The sequence below is a fragment of the Sarcophilus harrisii genome, chromosome 1 (genome assembly GCF_902635505.1).
Source record: "Sarcophilus harrisii chromosome 1, mSarHar1.11, whole genome shotgun sequence".
Classification (NCBI taxonomy): domain Eukaryota; kingdom Metazoa; phylum Chordata; class Mammalia; order Dasyuromorphia; family Dasyuridae; genus Sarcophilus; species Sarcophilus harrisii.
This window is the reverse complement of record NC_045426.1, coordinates 226,311,707-226,331,644: the sequence shown is the minus strand read 5'-3', so window position 1 is coordinate 226,331,644 and position 19,938 is coordinate 226,311,707. Positions and strand designations below refer to the sequence as shown.

General features: G+C 37.0%; 1 protein-coding gene across 1 annotated transcript in view; it reads right to left on the bottom strand.

Moving 5' to 3' along the window:
- ZNF367 (zinc finger protein 367) overlaps nt 1-16,903 on the bottom strand; it is a 29,781-nt gene extending 12,878 nt beyond the window's left edge. Inside the window, exons 1-2 of the mRNA XM_031937695.1 lie at nt 16,384-16,903; nt 5,321-5,471 (exon numbers count right to left, since the gene is read on the bottom strand). Of these exons, the coding sequence (XP_031793555.1) occupies nt 5,321-5,471; nt 16,384-16,833 (601 nt within the window). The 5' untranslated portion in view covers nt 16,834-16,903. The remainder of the gene's footprint in view (nt 1-5,320; nt 5,472-16,383) is intronic.
- Between the last annotated feature and the right edge of the window lie 3,035 nt (nt 16,904-19,938).

Here is a 19,938-nt window from a genome sequence, read left to right as displayed (position 1 = left end):
AGAGAAAAGGAAAGAGATTTGTGGAATGGCATAAATTATCTGCCATAAAAGAAGCAAGTGTAGAGGAAGAAGAAAGAGGGAATGAGTGAACCTTACTCTCCGATCATAACTGGCTCATAGAGAAAATAACATACACACTCAATATGGGTATAGAAATCTATCTTATCCTGAAGGAAAATAAGAGGGGAAAGGGATATGCGAGAAGGGAGAGCACATTGGAAGAGAGAATGGTTGGAAGAAAAAAACTTTTGAGGAGGGACAAGGTAAAAGGAGAGAGAGAGAAGAATAAATGAAGGAGAGAAATGTAGTTGGCAAGAATAATTGTGGAAAAAAGGCAAGTTTCTCTGAAGGCCTCATTTCTCAAAAGTATAGGGAATTAAGTGAAATTTATAACAAGAGCCACTCCTCAATTGAAAAATGATCAAAAGATATAAATCTGAGATAAACAAATCAAGCTATTTATAGTCATATAAAAAAATTCACTATTTATTGGAGAAATGAAAATTAAAAGAATTCTGAGTTACTATCTCAAACCTATTAGCTAGGCCAATGGGCCAGAAAAGGAATGTGGGGAAAATGAAACATTAATGCATTGCTAGTGAAATCGTGAACTTATTCAATCTTTATGTAGAACAATTGGACTATGTCCAAAAGTTTCCCCAGATCATATAAATCCTTTGACCTAACAAAACCACTGGAAGGCATACATGTATCCTAAAGAGATTAAAAAAAAAAAAAAAGGAAAAGTATATGTAACAAAAATATTTATAAAAGCTATTTTCTCAAGGCAAAGAATTGGAAATTGAGGAGATGCCCATCAAATGTTGAATAGCTAAATAAACAGCAATGTTGTGAGTTGATCAGCTGTGAATTACTTTGCTATTCTCAGCAATACAATGATCCAAGACTACTCTGAAGAACTTACGATGAAAAATGCTATTCATATCCAGAGAAAGAACTCATTGTGTTTGAATACAGATTAAAACATGTTTTCTTTTACTTTATTTTTCTTGAGGGTTTTGATTTTTTTGGAAAAAATCTATTTCTCTTTCAAAATATGACTTTTGTGGAAATGTTTTGCATAACTTCACATGTGCCTTCTCAAAGGGGGAGAGGAAAGGAGAGAATCAGAAACTCAAAGTTTTAAAAACAAATGTAAAAAATTGTTTTACATGTAATTGGGAAAAATAAAGTATTAAATCAAAAATTTCTTTAAAAAGAATATCTTTAAAAATCTTTGATAACTAAGAAGCAAATCCTTTTCCCTATAGACAACATACATTAATAATGAAAATAGTTATGTGAAGAAGCTCAGATTATTAACAGAAAAATCTCTTTATAAATCAATCTCATCTATTTAATAAATATATTTATATCTAAATAATAAATATTTAATAAAACATATCATCCAAAAGAAGAATGTGGTGTAGCGGAATAAATAGTAGATTTGGACTCAGAACAGGGATAAGTTCTGGGTCCACTACTTCACCACCTACTAGTTATAGGACTGAGTAAGTTGCTCAATTCACCTAAGTCTTAGTTTCCTCATTTATGAAATGAAAATATAATATGTATACTAATTTCATAGAATTATGTAAAAAATGCTTTGTAAATTGTAAAAGCTACATAAATATGATTATCACAAAAGAATGAATTTAAAAGCTTACTTTGACTTGTCATATTGTTTCAAAAAAAATGAGTATTCATTTTAACATATGACTTGCCTTTTAATTAATGATGTTTTACTGGTAAGTACTTGCATTGAATCTTTCAAGAAGCTGGTTTGGTTAAAGCTACTTATAGTACTTGCCCTCAAGAAACTTTCCTTCTATTGAGGAAAACGAGATGGACAATATAAGATGATATAAAATATATACAAATACTAATAGCTAACATTTATACAGAGCTTTACAAATCCTTTACATATATTATGTATTATAATCCCTACTCAAACCCCTCTGTAGGTTCCATTGTTATCCCTGTTTTATAGATGAGGAAACTTGAGACCAAAAGAAGGTTTGAATAGCACCCAATTCTTTCCAACTGTAAATCCAACATTCTATCCACTAGATTATACTAACTCTAAATGAACAGTTTGATGCAGGAAGCACTAGCAGCCAACAATAAACAAGAAAGATGCCAACTAGGAAGTAACATTGGTGCTGAGCTTTAAACACAGCTGGGGATTCTGAGAAGTGGAGGTGAGAAAAGAGACCATAAAAAAAGGGAAAAGGACTCACATGTTTATAGCAGCCATTTTCATAGTGGCAAGAAACTAGAAACTAAGTAGATGTCCATTAGCTGGGGAATGGCTGAATAAATTATGGTGTTGGAATGTTATGGAATATTATTGTTCTGTAAGAAATGATCAGCAAGCTGATTTCAGAAAGGTCTTGAGAGACTTATGTAAACTGATGCTGAGTGAAGTGAGTAGAACCAAAAGAACATTGTACACAGCAACAAGATTATGTGATGGTCAACTGTGATGGACTTAGCTCTTTTCATTTTCAACAATGAGATGATTCAGGCCAATTCCAATAGATTTGTGATGGAGAGAGCCATCTGCATGCAGAGAGAGGACTATGGGAACTGAATATGGATCACAACATGGTATTTTCACCTTTAACTGTTTGCTTGCTTGTTTTTTCCTATTTCTCTCCCTTTTGATCCAATTTTTCTTGTGCAGCATGATAAATGTGGAAATATGTTTAGAAGAATTGCATATGTTTAACTTGTATTACTTGCTGTCTAGGGAATGGAGCAAGAAAAATTGGGACAGAAGGTTTTGCAAGGATGATTTTGAAAACCACTTTGCATGTATTAAAGCTATTATTATTTTAAAAAAGATATGGAGGTGAGAGAAGGACATAACAGATAACCTATGCAAAAAATAAGAGAAAATGTCTTAAGAAAAAATTAAAGGCAAGTTTGGCTGACTCATTGAAGGGAATTAATATATAATAAGGCTAGAAAGGTATGCTGTAGTCAAGTTGTAAAAAGCTTTAAATGAGAAATCATTGTAATTTTCTAAGATCAACAAGTTCAGATGTGTATTTAGGAATATTATTTTGGTAGTTATGTGAAAGATGTGAAAGAAACCTTTAAAGAGAGATTTGAAAAGGGAAACCAATTACAAGACTACTGAAGTAATTCAGGTGAGAGGTGATGAGGTTCTGAAATAGGATGGTGGCCATGTAAGTAGAGAGAAGAGGATGGATACAGAAGAAGTAAAAATCTTGATACCTTAGGTGACAGTCCAAATTCCACTATCACAAATCTGCATAATTAGAATGGTGGTGAGTGACAAAAATAGGAGAATTGGGGCAAGAGGCGAGTATGGGGGAAAATATATAGATGTGTTATATTTGAGAAATCTATTGGACATCCATTTTGAAAGGTGCAATAGGCAATTGATAAGAAAAGACTATAGCTCAAAAGGGAGACTAGGATTTAATATATATATACATCTGGAAGTCATTTTGCTTAGACATGATAGCTAAATCCATGGAATTGATGAGTTCAACAACAGAAGAGAAAATACATAGAGAAAAGAGGGTCCATAATACCTTGTGTGACACCCACTGTTGGGAGATAAAGTATGAATGACAACCCAATAACAAAGACAAAAGTAAAAAGAGTCTGAGGAAAACCAAGGGAGCAATATCACAAAAAAAACAGATACTCTTCAGGAGGAGAGGGTGGTCAAAAGCCACCAAGAAATTTAATAGGATGAGGATTAAGAAAAGGCCATCAGGTTTGGCAACTAAAATTCACTGGTAAAATTGGAATGTGCAATTTCAACTAAGCAATAAAGTCAAAAACCAGAATAGAAGAGTTTGACGTATCAGTGAATGGAAGAGTAGAAAATCATATATTTAAATATATGTGTGTGTGTGTGTGTGTGTGTGTGTATGTATATGTGTGTGTGTGTCCTAGATTAAACATAAGAGTACTGAAGTAATATTTTTAAATTTGAACCTACAAACTGATATACAACAAATATATTCCTTTTGGGGGCACTGATAACTAAAAAGGCTATCCAAATTGTCATCTATTTTCATATTTTGTTTGCAAATAAATAATTCACTGTAACAAGTATATACAGATGGATTTAGCAGAGTATTACAAAATATGTTGTTTGAGCTACCTGACACTTTTACGTAACAATATGCCTGTTGGTAGTCTTATCTGTCCTTTAACAATGACATCAGGGAGGTGATGCTATGAAATATAAATGAATTGGATTTATGTGAGGGAGGGCTGTGCAAAGTCACCTGCCCCACTTTCACCTCTAGAGCCATCTGAGTCCAGTGGCAAGGTAGAGATCAAGACGACTGGAGATGTCCTGGATGCAGTAAGAGACTTTGGTCTTTTTAAGCTAAGGTCTTCAACAGGTCTCAATTTAACTGAGGCCACATTCAGTGATTAAGGGTAAGTAGCAATTTGGGCAAAGAATCTCCTCTTTCATCTAAACCAAAAAAAAAAAAAAAAAATTAAAACAAAGATAAAAATCTAAATAAATGAATCTCAGTGGGGAAGACTCTTATAGATGAACAGGAATCTGGTAACCAAGCAAAAACAAAGCATAATAGAGTACAGAATGTAGAATGTGACCAGAGGAGGCACTAGTTGGAGAAGAGGATAGAGGTTCAGAGTTTCTGACCAAAGCAGTAAAGATTGCTATTTACATTCACCCAAACAATGACCACATGAAGCTTGGCCTAGGACTTATAATTGGCCAATAAGAATCAGATTGGTTTTGGTTTAAGGCATGGTCCTTAAGAAAGAAATCTAGCCAGTAAATCCCAAGATTAGGAAGTTTTAGAGATGCATTAACAACATGCCTGTACAATATCTATTGAATTGCCCTGAACTAGCAATATAAATCATCTATTACCAGGGTTTAGAAACCATCCTCTTCTTAGCTCCATAAATAAATCTTTCCCTACTCCCATACAAGCTTTGCCATTTTTTTTGTATGTATATGTAGTTTTGTTGAAGTAAGGAACATCCTGTACAGGCTGGAAACAACTTCTCTATAATATGTAAATCTTAAAATGGGGAAATGCTAGAGGGATAAGAGGCTAAAATCACTTACCCATGCTCAACATCTAATATGTTTCAGAAACAAGACTGGATCTTACTAATTCCAAGACTGCCCTCTAGTCATATGAATATATTGCCCTTCATTTAATATATCATTATGGTAATAAATACAGGAAAGATGTGTTTTTCAATAAAAAGTATGTTCATATGCCTAGGGATTTTTAAGGATTTCAGGTAAAATATGTTTACTATTGTACAAACTGCTTTTACATACCAGTATGAGTTCTTTTGTGTGCCTGTAGAGATTTTTCCCTTGGAAATACTCGATTACAGATGTTACAACGGATTCTGCTAGAAGAATGTTCTCCCTCATTTATTAAATCCCGGACAGTATCTGCTCTGGGTCGACCACGTCTGATTCCATCCTGTGTTAAGAAGGAATTAAAAAAAAAAATCCTGTAAAATGCAACTTATATGGAATCACTTAACAGTAAAGCCAAAACTCCTCTTCTTCTCACACAAAAGAAATCACATGAGGCATTAAATGATTATATGTGATGCTGCAGTGACAAACCCTTCAACAAAACTGTAATATCAGAAAACACTTAGGTTATATCAAGAAATGGTTAGCTCAAATACCAAGCTTGGTTAAAGCCCAAGCTACTAAAATCAGTTAACAGATAGGTGACTAATTGAGATCCCCAGTTAACTTGTAGAATATATTATTTTCCTATGATAAAGGATTTTGGAATAAAAAGTTATTTCCAATAGATTTCAATTACTTATTTAATCCTAGGACAACCAGATTAACTGTATATTTGACTACTGATTGATTCTGGCTGCAACAACACACAAAAAGCTTTTAAAAGCCTAAATGATTATTTTTCCTCATACAATAATCCGTAAGTGGGCAATATCTAAAGCCTGTTAAATAGGAATAATTTACTAATAACAAAGTGAGGGTTAAACTGACAATCATCAGTTTTGCCTGGAAAGAGCAGAAAAAATCATCAACTCGCTATACGTACACAGTTTCCCTAGTAGACAAGTTATATAAATGAAACACAAGTGGTTTGGTAGAATATTTTTAAAAATTATTTCTTTTTAAAAATTTTTGAATTCCAAATGCTCTTGCACTCCACCCTTCCCCCACCCATTGAGAAAACAAGAAATATATTTCCTATGCATGTAAAATCATATACAAAATGTTTCTACATTAGCCACATAGCAATAAAAAAGTAAGAAAAATAAAGTGAAAAGATTCAGCTTGCACTCAGCTCATCAGTTCTCTGGGGGAAATAGCATTTTTCATAATGTATTCTTTGGAACTACTTTTGATCACTGTATCAGAATAGCTAAGTCCTTCACAATTATCATTATAATATTGCTATTAGTATATACAAGTGGTTTTTCTCACTTCATCTCACATCAATTTACATAACTCTTCCCAAGTTTTTTTGTAGCAATCCCTCTTAAAATTTCTTAACAGTAAAATACTATATACCATCACAATCATATACCACAACTTGTTCAATCATTCCCCTCCAATTCTTTGCTACCACAAAGAGCTACTATAAATATTTTTGGTAAATTTAAGTCTTTTCCTTTTTCCTTGATCTCTTTGGGATACAGGTTTAATAGCAGTATTTCTGGGTCAAAAGATAGGCACAGTTTTATAGTCCCCCAGCACAGTTCCAAATTGTTCTCCAGAATGGTTAAACTAGTTCACAATTATATCAACAGTGCATTAGTGTCCCTAATTTTTTCCACATCACTTCCAACATTGGCTAATAGGACAGAATAGGAAAAATGACCAATCTGATAGGTTTTAATTTTAATTTTGTTTAATCTGGGAAATTGCTTTTATTACATTTATCTACCCAACAGTGATTTAGAAATTTATTTTTCATATGAGTATAGAAACTTTATTTCTTCTGAAAACTTATTGGTCTTATCAATTGGGGATTGGCTCTAATTTTTATAAATTTGGATCAAATCCCTACATATTTGAGAAATGCCTTTATCAGAGAAATTTAATGTAAAAATTAACTCCAGTTTCACATTTTATTTTAATTTTTTGCTACATTGGTTTTACTTGTACAAAAATTTTTAGTTTTATGCAATCAAAATTATTCACTACACTTCCTGGGATCCTCTTTTTTGTTTAGTCATAAACTCTTCCTTCCAAAGATTTGACAAGCAGAATTAGTATGTCTAAGTTATTTATTCACTGTGACCTTATCCTGGCAGATTATGGGAGACGTTGGCCTATATGCCTACTTTCAGCCAAACTTTTCAGTTTTCCCAGCAATTTTTGTCAAGTGGTAAATTCTTGCCCCAAAAATTTGGATCTTTGAGTTTATCAAGCACTAGATTATTATGGTCATTAACTATTGCACACTGTGTGCCTAATCTATTCTATTGATCTACTATTTTTATTTCTTAGCCAGTGCCAAAGTGTTTTGAATTGCCACTTTAATCTAATTAAGTGCCAATGAAATCTGATATTGCTAGCCTTCCTCCCTTCAGATTTTTTTCATCGATTCTCTTGATATTCTGATCTTTTGTTATTCCCAGATTATTCTTCAAGATGTACAAATTCTTTGATAATTTGGCATGGCACTGAATAAATTAATTTTGATAAGAATTATCATTTTAACATTTCTCCAATTGCTAGATACCTATTTTTGTGAAAATTATTTTAAAATTTTTTTTATAAAGTTCTTTCATCTTGGCAGACAGACTCCCAAGTATTTTGTCTGCGGTTAAAATGCCATTTCTCTATTTCTTCCTTTTGGGTTTTATTGGTAATATATAAAAATGTTAATGGTTTATGAAGGTTTATTTTATAAACAATAAATTACACACAGTAACTGTGGTAAGATTCACCATTTTGATTTTTTAGTTGATTCCTTAGGGTTCTCTAAGTATACAATTTTATCAATCTGAAGAGTGTTTTGTTTTGTTTTCTCATTGCCTATTCTAATTCTTTAAATTTCTTTTTCTTATGTCATTTCTATACCTAGCATTTCTAGTAAAATACTGAAAAATAGAAGTGATAATGCACATCCGTGCTTCATCCCAAATCTTACTGGGAAGGCATCTAGTTTATCTGCATTCTAAATGCTTGCTCATTTTAGATACTCATTTTAAGAAAAGTTCCATTTTGTGTGTATGTATATTTTATATTTTTTCCTTGTTTTTATTGTTATTGTCAATTATGATTATACTTTATCTAATATTGAACCAATCCTGCATTCCTAGCATGAATCCCACTTGGTCATAATGTATGATCTTTGTAATATATTGCTGTAATCTCCTTGCTAACATTTTATTTTGATTTTTTTAAGCAACATACATTAGGAAAACTAGTCTATAATTTCTCTGTTCTCTCTGGTTTAGATATCAAAACTATATTTGTGTTATGTAAGTAGTTTGGCAGGATTCCTTTACCTATTTTTTCCCAAACAATTTATGTAGTAAAGAATAAAAATTCTTTAAATATTTGGTAAAATTAATTTGTAAATCCATTTGGTCTTGAGGATTTTTCTTAGGGAGTTCATTATCTTAAGAGTTAAGTATTCCATTTTATCTGTTAATCTGGACAACTAATATTTTTAAAATATCCATTTTATTTAGATTCTCAATTTTATTGGCACATAATTAGGCAAAATAGTTCCTAATAATCTCTTTAATTTTATCTTCATTAGTCAATTTTCCTTTTTTACAATGTTGATATTGATAACTTGGTTTTTTTCCCTTTTGTTAAATCATATTTATCAATGGTTTATTTTACTGTTTCAATTTTTTTTTTTTTTTACTTTCAGTTTCATTAATCTCTGCTTTGATTTTCAGTATTTCCATTTTGGTATTATATTGGGAATTTTTAATTTGTTCTTTTCCTAGTGTTTTTTTTTTTTTAATCGCATGTCCAATTTATTGATCTCTTTAAAAAAAACTGATATAAGCACTGAGAGATTTAAATTTTCCCTAAGCACTATTTAGCTGTATACCACAAATTTTGGTATGCTGTGTTATTGTTGCCATTATCTTTAATGAAATTGTTTTGTGATTTGTTCTTTAAGTTGCTTATGCTTTAGGATCATTTAGTTTCCAATTAATTTTTTTTTAAATCTGTGATTCCAAGGCCCCTTATTGAATATGTTTATTGCATTAGAGTCCCAAAGAGGTGCATTTAATATTTCCCCTTTTTTTGAGGTTTTTAATGCATTAATATTTTTGTGAAAGATACCATACACAGCTGAAGAAAAGGTATACTCCTATTTCCATTCAATTTGCTTCAGAACTCTACCTCTAACTTTTCTAAACTCTAACTCATCTATTTAACTTAAGTCATCATTTACTTTATGGTTGGATTTATCTAATTCTGAAAGGGGAAAGTTGAGGTGTCCACTAAATGTAGTTATGCCCTCCTATAACTTATTTAACTTTTCCTTTAAGAATTTGGATGCTTTGTATAAGACTGCTTGCCATCTAGAGGAGGGGATAGAGGGAAGGAAGGGAAAAGTCAGAACAGAAGTGAGTGCAAGGGATAATGTTGTAAAAAATTATCCAGGCATATGTTCTGTCAATAAAAAGTTACAATTTAAAAAAAAAGAATTTGGATGCTTGCCATGTGGTTTATATGGGTTTACTGTTTATATTATTTCATCATCTATGGTAGCTTTTACCAAAATGTAATTTCCTTGATTCTCTCTCTTAATTAGGTCTACTTTTTATTTTTGCTTTGTCTGAAATCCAGATTGCTATCCCTACATATTTAACTCAGCTGAAACATAACAATCTGCTCTATTCCCTTATCTTAATTGTGTATATCTTTCTTTTTTTTTTTTTTAATTTAATAGCCTTTTATTTACAGGATATATGCATGGGTAACTTTACATCATTAACAATTGCCAAACCTCTTGTTCCAATTTTTCACCTCTTACCCCCTACCCCCTCCCCCAGATGGCAGGATGACCAGTAGATGTTAAGTACATTAAAATATAAATTAGAATTGTGTATATCTTTCTCTTTCAAGTGTGTTTCTTGAAACATATTGTTGAATTCTGATTTCTAATCCATTCTGCTATCATTTTATAGATGAGTCAATCCCATTCTCATTATGAGTATATATTTCCTTTTATCCTATTTTCTTTTTATCCTGTCCAACCTTTTTTTTTAAAGCACATCCCTCCTAAAAAAAATCTATTTTGCTTCTGATCACTGCTTCTATTAATCTGCCTTCTCCTTCCCCCAAATGAACGTGTGTGTGTATCAACTTCAATGTGAGGTTCAAATATTAACCACTATTTTCTCCTCTACTGTGAAAGTTCTTCCTTTTTTATGTGTGATAATTTTACCTTGTTGGTCTTCTCCCCTTTTCCTTCTTCCAGTGCTTCATTTTTTTTTTTAAAGATCATCCCAGTGTAATCAACTTGATCTACCCTGTGTCCTCTGTTTATGTATAAACTCCTTCTACCTGCCTTAAAAATGATAAGTTTTTAGGAGTTACATGTATCATCTTCCCATATAAGAATATAAACAGCTTAACCTTATATTAAGTCCCTTATTTTTTTGCCATGTTTACTTTTTTATGCTTGAGCCTTGTGTTTTAATGACATTTACATGAATGAAATTTACATTTAATGACATTTAGATACGCAATCTTAAAAATCAAATTTTGAAATTACTTGGAAACCTAAAAAGTCTCATCTTGTCCAACTGCAGGTATACATCTGTATGTCAGTAAATATTCTCATCAGTAGTGTAGCTATAAAGTCCAGAGGAATTTTATAGTATCACTTTTCAAAATTCCCTGCCAAAAGGGGAAAAGGTACATTCTTATAGCAGGAAAAGTGAGCAAAAAAGCAAGCCATGCTTTTCCCTTAAAGTAAATAAGAAAAAATAAACATGAAACATTTTCAATTCATTGTATCAAAAAATAAGCAGTTTCACTTCAATATGAACTTTTTCTTTTTGGTTAAATAAAAATGTTAACAATTACACAGTATCAAATCCTACAACCAAGTTTATTCTTTAGCAGTGGCAAACCTGGGCTCTCCAAAGCAATGTCAGCCAAGTACAAGTTCTGACAGTTTCTAACAAGATATAAAGGTTTCAAATAAGGATTCAATGATGGAACACAGAGCTCTCATTTAAATTTTTCCCTAACAAGATTCAAAGACATTTAATTTCACTAAGTTGGTTTAAATTTGAGGAATTTTCCCTTCAGTGTGTCTACCACTCATATTGCTGAAAGCCCAGACTAATCAAATCACAGACCCTTGAAATGCTAAAGTATGAATAAGAAACCATGATTTTATACCACTAGCCTCTTTAAATACAGGGTCTGGGGAAGGATAAAGTTGAGTCAAGAATTATAAAAGGGGGGGAAACCAGACTTGTTTTGCCTACAGAAAGGGAAATGTTCATAGTTAACTGTAAGCACAACCAAATCCTGAGTTCTGTTAGGGTTTTGTTTTGTTTTCCTTTTATTTTATTTTCTACAGCACCAAGAATCACTACCATCCACATCAAACAACAAACAAACCTCTCCCAGCCTCTACCCTTGAACCCTTGACAAGAGTAAATTCTCATATTTATTTTGGTTTTGTTGGAGAGAAGGGGCTACCAGGGGTCCTCAAACTTTTTAAACAGGGGGCCAGTTCACTGTCCCTCAGACTATTGGAGGGCCGGACTATAGTAAAAACAAAAACTTTGTTTTGTGGGCCTTTAAAGAAAGAAACTTCATAGCCCTGGGTGAGGGGGATAATCTTCCTCAGCTGCTGCAGCTGGCCCGTGAACCGTAGTTTGAAGACCCCTGGTAGACAATCAAGAGGTGATGGCTCATTTTGGACCAAAAGAATGGCTATCGGACCTATGCAATCAAACTTATTAATATGCTGAAGGTAATTTCAACTAGATGCTATTCTGATTAAAGCAACTCAATTAAGGTGATAAATAGGTTTTGCCCAATCAGAGTGTTTGTTTACCTAAAGAAAAGCATTTAACTCAAAAGAATATAATTAGTTCGCATATTCTATCAAGAATGCAAGAGTTGTATTCCCTCCACAAAGATTTTCCAACCTCTATAAATAATAGCTTTCTTGAACTTAAAATTGTTTGCTACCTCTACCACTTAATTTTTTGTTATATGCTGCTTTGAATTACACTGCTATTCTTTATGTGCTTACCTATTAAGAAAATATTCTCCTATGAAATGTTATACTCCAACAGTGTTCATAAAAGATTATATTGCTTGAATACATATGAAAATACATGGCAAAACACATCCTTAAAAGGCAAAACACAATACATAGGAATTTCAATTAACAATATTAAAGTATACTAATATCAAACTAGCTTTTTAAAAAATGGAATTCACCAAATGAAAAAAGTCCAAATGGACTTTCACCTGTTACCTTCATGGAAATTCATTCACCATACATTTTGTTTTGTTTTTACCTACTCTGGAGCTATAATCAATCTTCCCCCCCCCCCAAAAAAAAAACCCTTTCCTACTATGCTTATCCTAAATCTTAAATTATCTTTGTTAACCAATTAAACAGTAACTTTTAAAAAAAATATGGGTTAGAGTAGACAGACAAAAGGTCCTTTTTTTACATTTACAATAAAGTGATATAACAAATATCAAGGATTGGGAGAGGGTTGGAAAGGACGAATAATGGCTATCAGCAGTGCAAATTCAGTAGCTTGTTCCAACTATCTGGATACCAAAGCAGACTCAGTTGCAATGACAAGAATTTAAACTTGGGAACTGATTTTTCTGCCACTGGCTATGTTCATAGTAATGTATAGGTTAATGTTATAGTCATGACCTCTTCTGCATTCTGGGGATATGTAAATAAATATTGATTAAGTAACAGGAAAACCAAAAAAGAAAAAAAAAAAGGAGACATCTCTTCAGAAGGCAAAAGTTAAGAGAAAGAAGCAAATCTGTTTTATAGTGGAAGGAGGGATAGGGAATGTAGTGTTTGGATTTTTAGAACACCCATCTTCTTCAAGAATCCTGTCTTTGATCCTCCCCATCCTTGTTAGTAGCACTTCCCCATCTCCAATCACTATATTTTGTGTATCTCCTGTTTACTTATCAATGAAAATATTGTATATCTGTAGAATATAAGTGCCTTAAAGACATGAGCTGTCTTTTTGGTATCTATCCCCAGAACCTTGAACAGTGCCTACTACAGAGCAGGAAGTTTTAAAGCCCAGTTGGCTGATTTTGTTAATTTTGTTTTGTTTTGTTTTCTATTGTACTTAAGGTGGTTTAAAGAGATCTTAGTTTAGCTGGAAGCTTCCACATCACCATGACATCATCTTCATCCCTCCAAGGAGGTCAGAGAGAATTTTTAAGTTCCTACATAATTAACTTTGTTATAGAAGCAGTTTTTGCATCAAAGAACTAGAAACAAAATGAGTATATATCAACTGAGAATGAATTATTCTATATGATATATAGAATATTGCTGTTTCTCAAGAATTTAGAGAAAGAGGAACACAGTATGAAATGAGCAAAATAAGGAGAAAAACAGCATAATAACCACCATAATCAAAGAAAAATACGGTAAGATATCAGATCTCTTTATCGATTCAGTAATCAATGGTGACTTCAGAGAACTGATGAAGGTGGAGTTTTTCTTGTCTCAGTGAAATTATAGGCAACAGGTGAGGATGGTGAACTATCAGAACAAACTTAAGAGTGGGTATTTTAAGCATAACCTATAGGGCTGGTGTTTTATTTAACTGCACTTAGTTACAATGGTGGATTGGATCACTAGAAAGTAATATCAAAGAAAAAAAAAGCACTGATAAAACATTTTTAGAAGAGAGGTTTTATAGAAATTAAAATATAATTATTTTTTGGAAAGCTAATCACTTTCCTTTTATCAGTAATCAAATAAACCTTTAAAGAAATTTATATTTTAAGCACAGTCATCTAAAGGTGTTTAAAGTGCTTGACCTGGGTTGCTGTTACAGTTTACCAAGAAAAATACTTTTACATCAGCCTTTATGAAGACTTCAGTCTTGTGTAACTTGAGGTAGTAGTTTTATTAGCAGAGAGCTCCAAAGATGATTTGCATTTTTTTTCACACATAGTAGTTAGACTAGAAAACCTTCTAGGTACCCTTCTAATTCTGAAATTTATTATTTTAAAGGATATATACTTTTGTGTAATTTGTTGATAGTTGTCTGCTGACAAAAACTATCAATTTTTAAAGTACAGAAACTGTTTTTCAGACATAATATCCAATAACTTTCAGAGTTCTCTACCTTTATCTATCTACATGTGACACCACTAATCCACCCTTTTTAAAATCATCTTTCATAATACTGCCCTTTCCTAATTTCTCTAATTTTTTTCTTCCAGACATTCCCACCTACATGCCCAACTAACATCACAAGTGTAAGGTGTACTTATACTAATCCAACACCTCACTAAAAATCTTTGATCACTACACACAACTCATGAAATCACCCAGATTTGAAGTCTTTGAATTTTTCCCTTGCCTATAAACACCCAATCAGTTTGTAAAAGAGCTATTATATATTTCTGAACATTTTTTCAAATTTCTTCTATCTCCTTTCCATTTCCCATGGCAAGCCATCTGAGTTTAGATACTCATCACTTGTTACCTCAACTACTGGAATAATCCTCTTTCCTCCAAATCTTCACGTTGCTGCCAGATAATATCTCTAACAGTTCTGATCATGTAATTTTCCTGATTGAATTCCTCCAATGGCCCTAATTGTTTAACCTGGCATTTGATGCTCTTCACGTTTGGGCCTATGTACTGTACCAGCCTTATCTTCCCATATAAACTCTACCTTTTTAGGCAACCTAGTAGCATACTCATTCCCATTCCCCATATTTTTTCACCCGTTATCCCCTTGCTTAGAGTCCCATTTAAAAACACTATCCTACCCATTTAAAGGGGGGAAAACAGCTCATCTCATTCTGAAGCATTCCTTGACATCCTTTCCTTCCACCACCTTCCAGAACTTGATGCCCTTTATTGTATTTCTTCATTATAGGCAGTGTGATCTTTTTTGTTCCTATAGCATCTAGCGCTTAACAAAGGGCTTAACACGTAGACAAGGCTCTTAACAAATATTTATTGAATTAAAAAACTAATAAATCTAAAGTAACTGTTACACTGAAAAATACATGTTGCATTTTATAAAGTGCTACTTTTAATATCACATTCAATTCGGCAACTGTTGCCACTGTGTGGCAACACAGCAGCCGGAATTTAATTTCCAGATTTATACATTTCACTTCTTAACTAAAATGGAGAATTCGAAATCCTAAAAATACTGTGTCTTGCGTTGAGTACTCGGAAGACCTTTGCTTTCCAGGATAAAAGCCGCGAGACTAAAGCTTAAGACAACCCACGGTGAAAGAAGTTCTATTCACAAGCGCCTTCTGTGTGCTAAGAGCTGGGAAAATCAAGGCAAATGAATGAAGCCAGCCCGCCTGCTCCGAGCTCCCATTCGGCACAGGTTGGGAGGCCCCGGGAGGTGCGCGGGGCTTGGATCCCTGCGCTTGCCTCCCAAGGCTCGTTCTCTGCCTCAAGGTCCTAGACCTTCCCGCAGGATCAGCTCGGACTGAACCGGCGTTCCACCCACCCCTGGTACCCAGGGCGAGGGCTGCTTTCTTACCTATTCTCTGCCGGCCTTAGGGGTCAGGAAAGAAAGCACCGAGGACAAGACCCAGAGGGGCCGTGCCGTGCCGTGCCATGCCATGCCGCCCCGCCCGTTCCCTACAACCCGCTGCCAGCCTCCGCCGCTGCGGCCTCCACCCCGGCGCCCGTTTCTCGCCCCGCCCCCACGCTCTCGCGACGCGCCCGCCCCCAGACCTGCCCTCCCCCCGCCCCGCTCTCCCCCAAAGCCGCCCGCTCCCCAGAGGTTGGGGGCGCGTGACAGCCAGACCCGTTTTTTGGCGCGCGGCTGTGACGTCGGCGCCCCTGACAGCCGCCTCCGCAGCTGCCGGCGGCCCAGGAAGCAACCCCAGCATTTTAAAATCCTCCCCGCCCCGCCCTGTTCCATTCCCGCGGTCTGGGGTGCTGGGAGGAGACTCAGACCCGCTCCACCCGGCCTTTCGTCTCCCCACCGGAGGTGTCAGGCAGGGCGAATTAAGGGTGCGGATGGGTCTCACCCCACGCCCGGTCGGGATCCCAAGTCCACTTTTCCGTAGCCCCGTCCGCTCCTTACTTACGCAGGCATCGGTTGCCCGTTAACGGGTCCGAAGCTGCCCCCGTTCGTTCCTCCTCCCGACACACCCCCTCCTTTCTCCCGGGTCTCGGGGAGACTCACCCTCAGGTGGCTGCTATCCGGGCTGCCCGCCTCCTCCTCCTCTTCTCCTCCGGAGATTGCCGTGGCCACCACGGTGGAGGCCGGTACTCCCCGGCCCCGGAGCGGCTGCTGGGTGCTGACGGAGGAAGAGGCGGGGGAGGTGGCCACAACCGAAGCCCCGCAGCAGCCGCCTCCGCCGGGTCCCCCGGGGCTTAGCGTCACGTTGTGCGCGTTTTCGCCCCAGCGCCAAGGGTACACCATGAAGTCACTGAAGCCCGGGCTGGTTGGGATGAGCGGCGGCGGCGGCTCCTGCTCGCTGCTCCGCTTGGGCTTGATTGGGGTCGTCTTGATGACCGACACCAGGACCCGTTTGGGGGAATCATGGCAAAAAATAACTGGGGGTGGCGGCGGCTGCTGCTGGAGCAGCGGGGACTGGTTCTCCGCCATAGTTGCCTCGATCCCCCGAATCATCCCCTCCTCTCCAACCAGCCCCCCAAGTCCCCGCGACGCGCACACACGCCCGCCCCGGTCCCTCTCGGTCGCTGAGCTTCACACCCTTGGCGGTGACGGCGGGGCCACAATCGCACGGTCTTTCCTTCCCCGCTAAGTAGAGCCAAGGGAGGGCTCGGAGGTGTCTGCGGCAACTGGTCACCGCTCCAGACCCAGCAGCGCTTTCCCCGATGAATCTGACACTAGAATAGTCGCAGACTCATCACAGGGGAGGAGAAAGTGGTGGCGGCGGCCGTGGCGACGATTCCTGGGATCCCTCCGGTAGTTGTCGAGGGGGGGCAGATTTCCCTAATCAGGAGGTTCGGGATCCTAGAAGAAGCCGCGGCAAAGACGGGACCCTTGCCAAGACTGACCTCCTTCTCCCCGATATGCCCCCGCAACAGCGGGGTGGAAGGGAAGCGCAATCAGCGCAGACTTCTCACGCTGCCCCGAAGTGACAATAAAGCCAAACTCCCAAGCCCCGGAAAATAACAACCTGCTGCTACCACCGATGTCCCAGCTCCGGCTTTTCCCGCGTTACATTTCGCGCCTGGGCGGAACCAATCACCTTAAGGCTCCGGGACCCAATCGGCTCTGGGCTGAGTGACAGCCCCTTCTAGCCAATAGACAATCCCCGAAGCTTTCCCGGTGGAGCGGGGCGAAGATAGAGGAGGGCCTGGGGGAGCGCGCGCGATTAGTTTGTGATTTGCTATTGGCTATTGCTCTTAATTTTGTCCTCTGCCTCGGGCCAACAAGGTTCGAAACTTTGGGGGAGCGCGCGGCCCTTAATGACCCGCCCCTACGGAAGCCCCACCTTCTTTTTTCCTCGGGTTCTGTTTGTCTAGTTTGGGGCCGCGCGAGTGAAGAGGGGCTGGATCAGGAGCAAGATGGTGATTGGTTAACTCTGTTGGAGAAAGGTGGAGTCCGAGTGGAAAGAGCGAGGCGGTTGTACCGGGTTGGCTCTAAACCGCGCGCCGAGGACCCCGCCCAGTCTACAGCTAGCTGCTGTTGTGCTAGCCGTTCCCGCGCGAACGGTCTGCGTCACGTGCCCTGTTTAAAGGGACAGAGGCAATAATGGTGATGGAATCCTTTCGTTTTCTGTCCTTGTCCCCGCCCCGCCCCCGCCCGCTCCCCTTCTTCCGCAACCTACCCGAAGAGTCGCTACCTCCTTATCTCTGGAGAAGAAGATTTTTAACAGCTAAAAAAAAAATTCCTGGCTGCGGCTCACCAAAGAATTCATCACCTAGTCGTCATCCGTTTTCTTTGGAATCTCTCCCTGGATCACTTGGCTGATTCTGTCCTCGAGATCGCGCTCGAAGTCTCTTTCCTTTGCTAGCATCTGCCCGAGTTTTCCCTTCATTAACAAAGCCTTAAAAAACGCAATCTCAATACCCAGCATAAATCCCTCGTTTTCAAATTGGGTTTCGTCTATCTAAACTATAGAATTTAGCCTGCATTATCCAAATAATAATTTCTAGGCTTTCACTTTCTAAATCTCGCATTCTTCATAACCACTACCCGAATACATGATTTTTCATAATCTTTCTTTCCCCTAAAATGTTGCAATAATCTCCTAATTGAAGTTTCTCCCCTCTCCAAAACATCCCTTACACAGCTATCAAACTAATATCCTAAAGCATAAATCTTATGTCCCTCTTCTGTTAAAAAACAAAATGATTTTATTTGACTAAGTTAAAATACAAAATCCTCAGCCTGGCACAATCTTATTTCAGCATACCTTTCAGTCCTATTTCATATCATTTTCCTTCAAGCACTCCCTCCTTACAGTGAAATTGGCCTCCACTCTGTTTCCTCTCCTCATCCGTACCTTAGCATAAACTGTCCTCAGTGGAATATATTCACACTTCTCTTAACAATAGAATCCTTCACTTTCTTCCAAAATAAAGCTCAGTGCTATCTGCCTGAGTCTTTTCCGGATTGGATCTCCGTCTCTGTCTCTACCTTTCTTTGTCTCTCTCTGTGTCTCTCTCTCCATTTCTCTCTCTCTCTCTCTCTCTCTCTCTCTCTCTCTCTCTCTCTCTCTCTCTCTCTCTCTCTCTTCCCTCTTCCCTTTCTCCCCGCTGCATACACACATTACACCCATACTTTGTGCTTACTTCTCTGTATTTATAATATTTATAATGTATTTCCACACATACACATTCCCAACAGAAAGTAAACTGGCAAAATTCAGGGAATATTGTTGTGTACCTAGTGAATAAAGAGGAAGAATTGCTTAATGAAAGTCAGAAGATTCTAGGTTTCAGTCTTTAAAATGACACATTATAATCTGTGTGACTCTGGCCATACTACTTAACCTCAGTATCCTAGGCATTCTTTAAGACTACTCAATTGCACAGACCTGCATACTTACGTAATGTTTACTCAATTGAACTGTTGCTAATACCCCAAGTTCTGTCAGAAATGATTTTTGCTGGAGGTAGAAATACTAAAGGAGGTATAGTTATGAAGTCAAAATGTAAGAAATGTTCAACTCATCTGTTTGAGAATTTCCTCCACCAAGATTAATTTCAACCTGTAATTTTGTAGATAAGTGATAGATTCACTTGTATCTCAGAGAAATTTAAGTCATTCAACCATGTTCACATAGCCAGTAATTGTTATAAAGGGCTTTTGAACCCATGACTTCCTCTGACTCCAGCAAACTATTGCTTGTACACCATGCTACTCTGCTGCTCATAGATGCTTTACAAGTCATGAATTTAATCCTACTAACATTACACAGTGTACTGCAATCCTCCAGCCTACCTTGGTATTCTGGCCTCTTTGGGGATATCCTTGGCATTATCAGATGATTATCATTTTGTTAGCAGAAATAATATTGAAGAAGTAAGGACTGTGGGGCATTTCTATCTGACATGTGGCTGAAATCTCCTATAAGTGTTATTTCTGTTAGAATGTGGGCTCCTCAAGATAATATCTTATCTATTTATATCTCTAGTGCTTAGTACAGTGCCTAGTGGGGTTTTTTTTCCCATTCATTTGGGCTGACTAAAAGAGTGGTTCTACATTATAAAATGCAAAAATGAATAAATTTTATTGTGTTTTATTAAAAAGTTTTTGTAC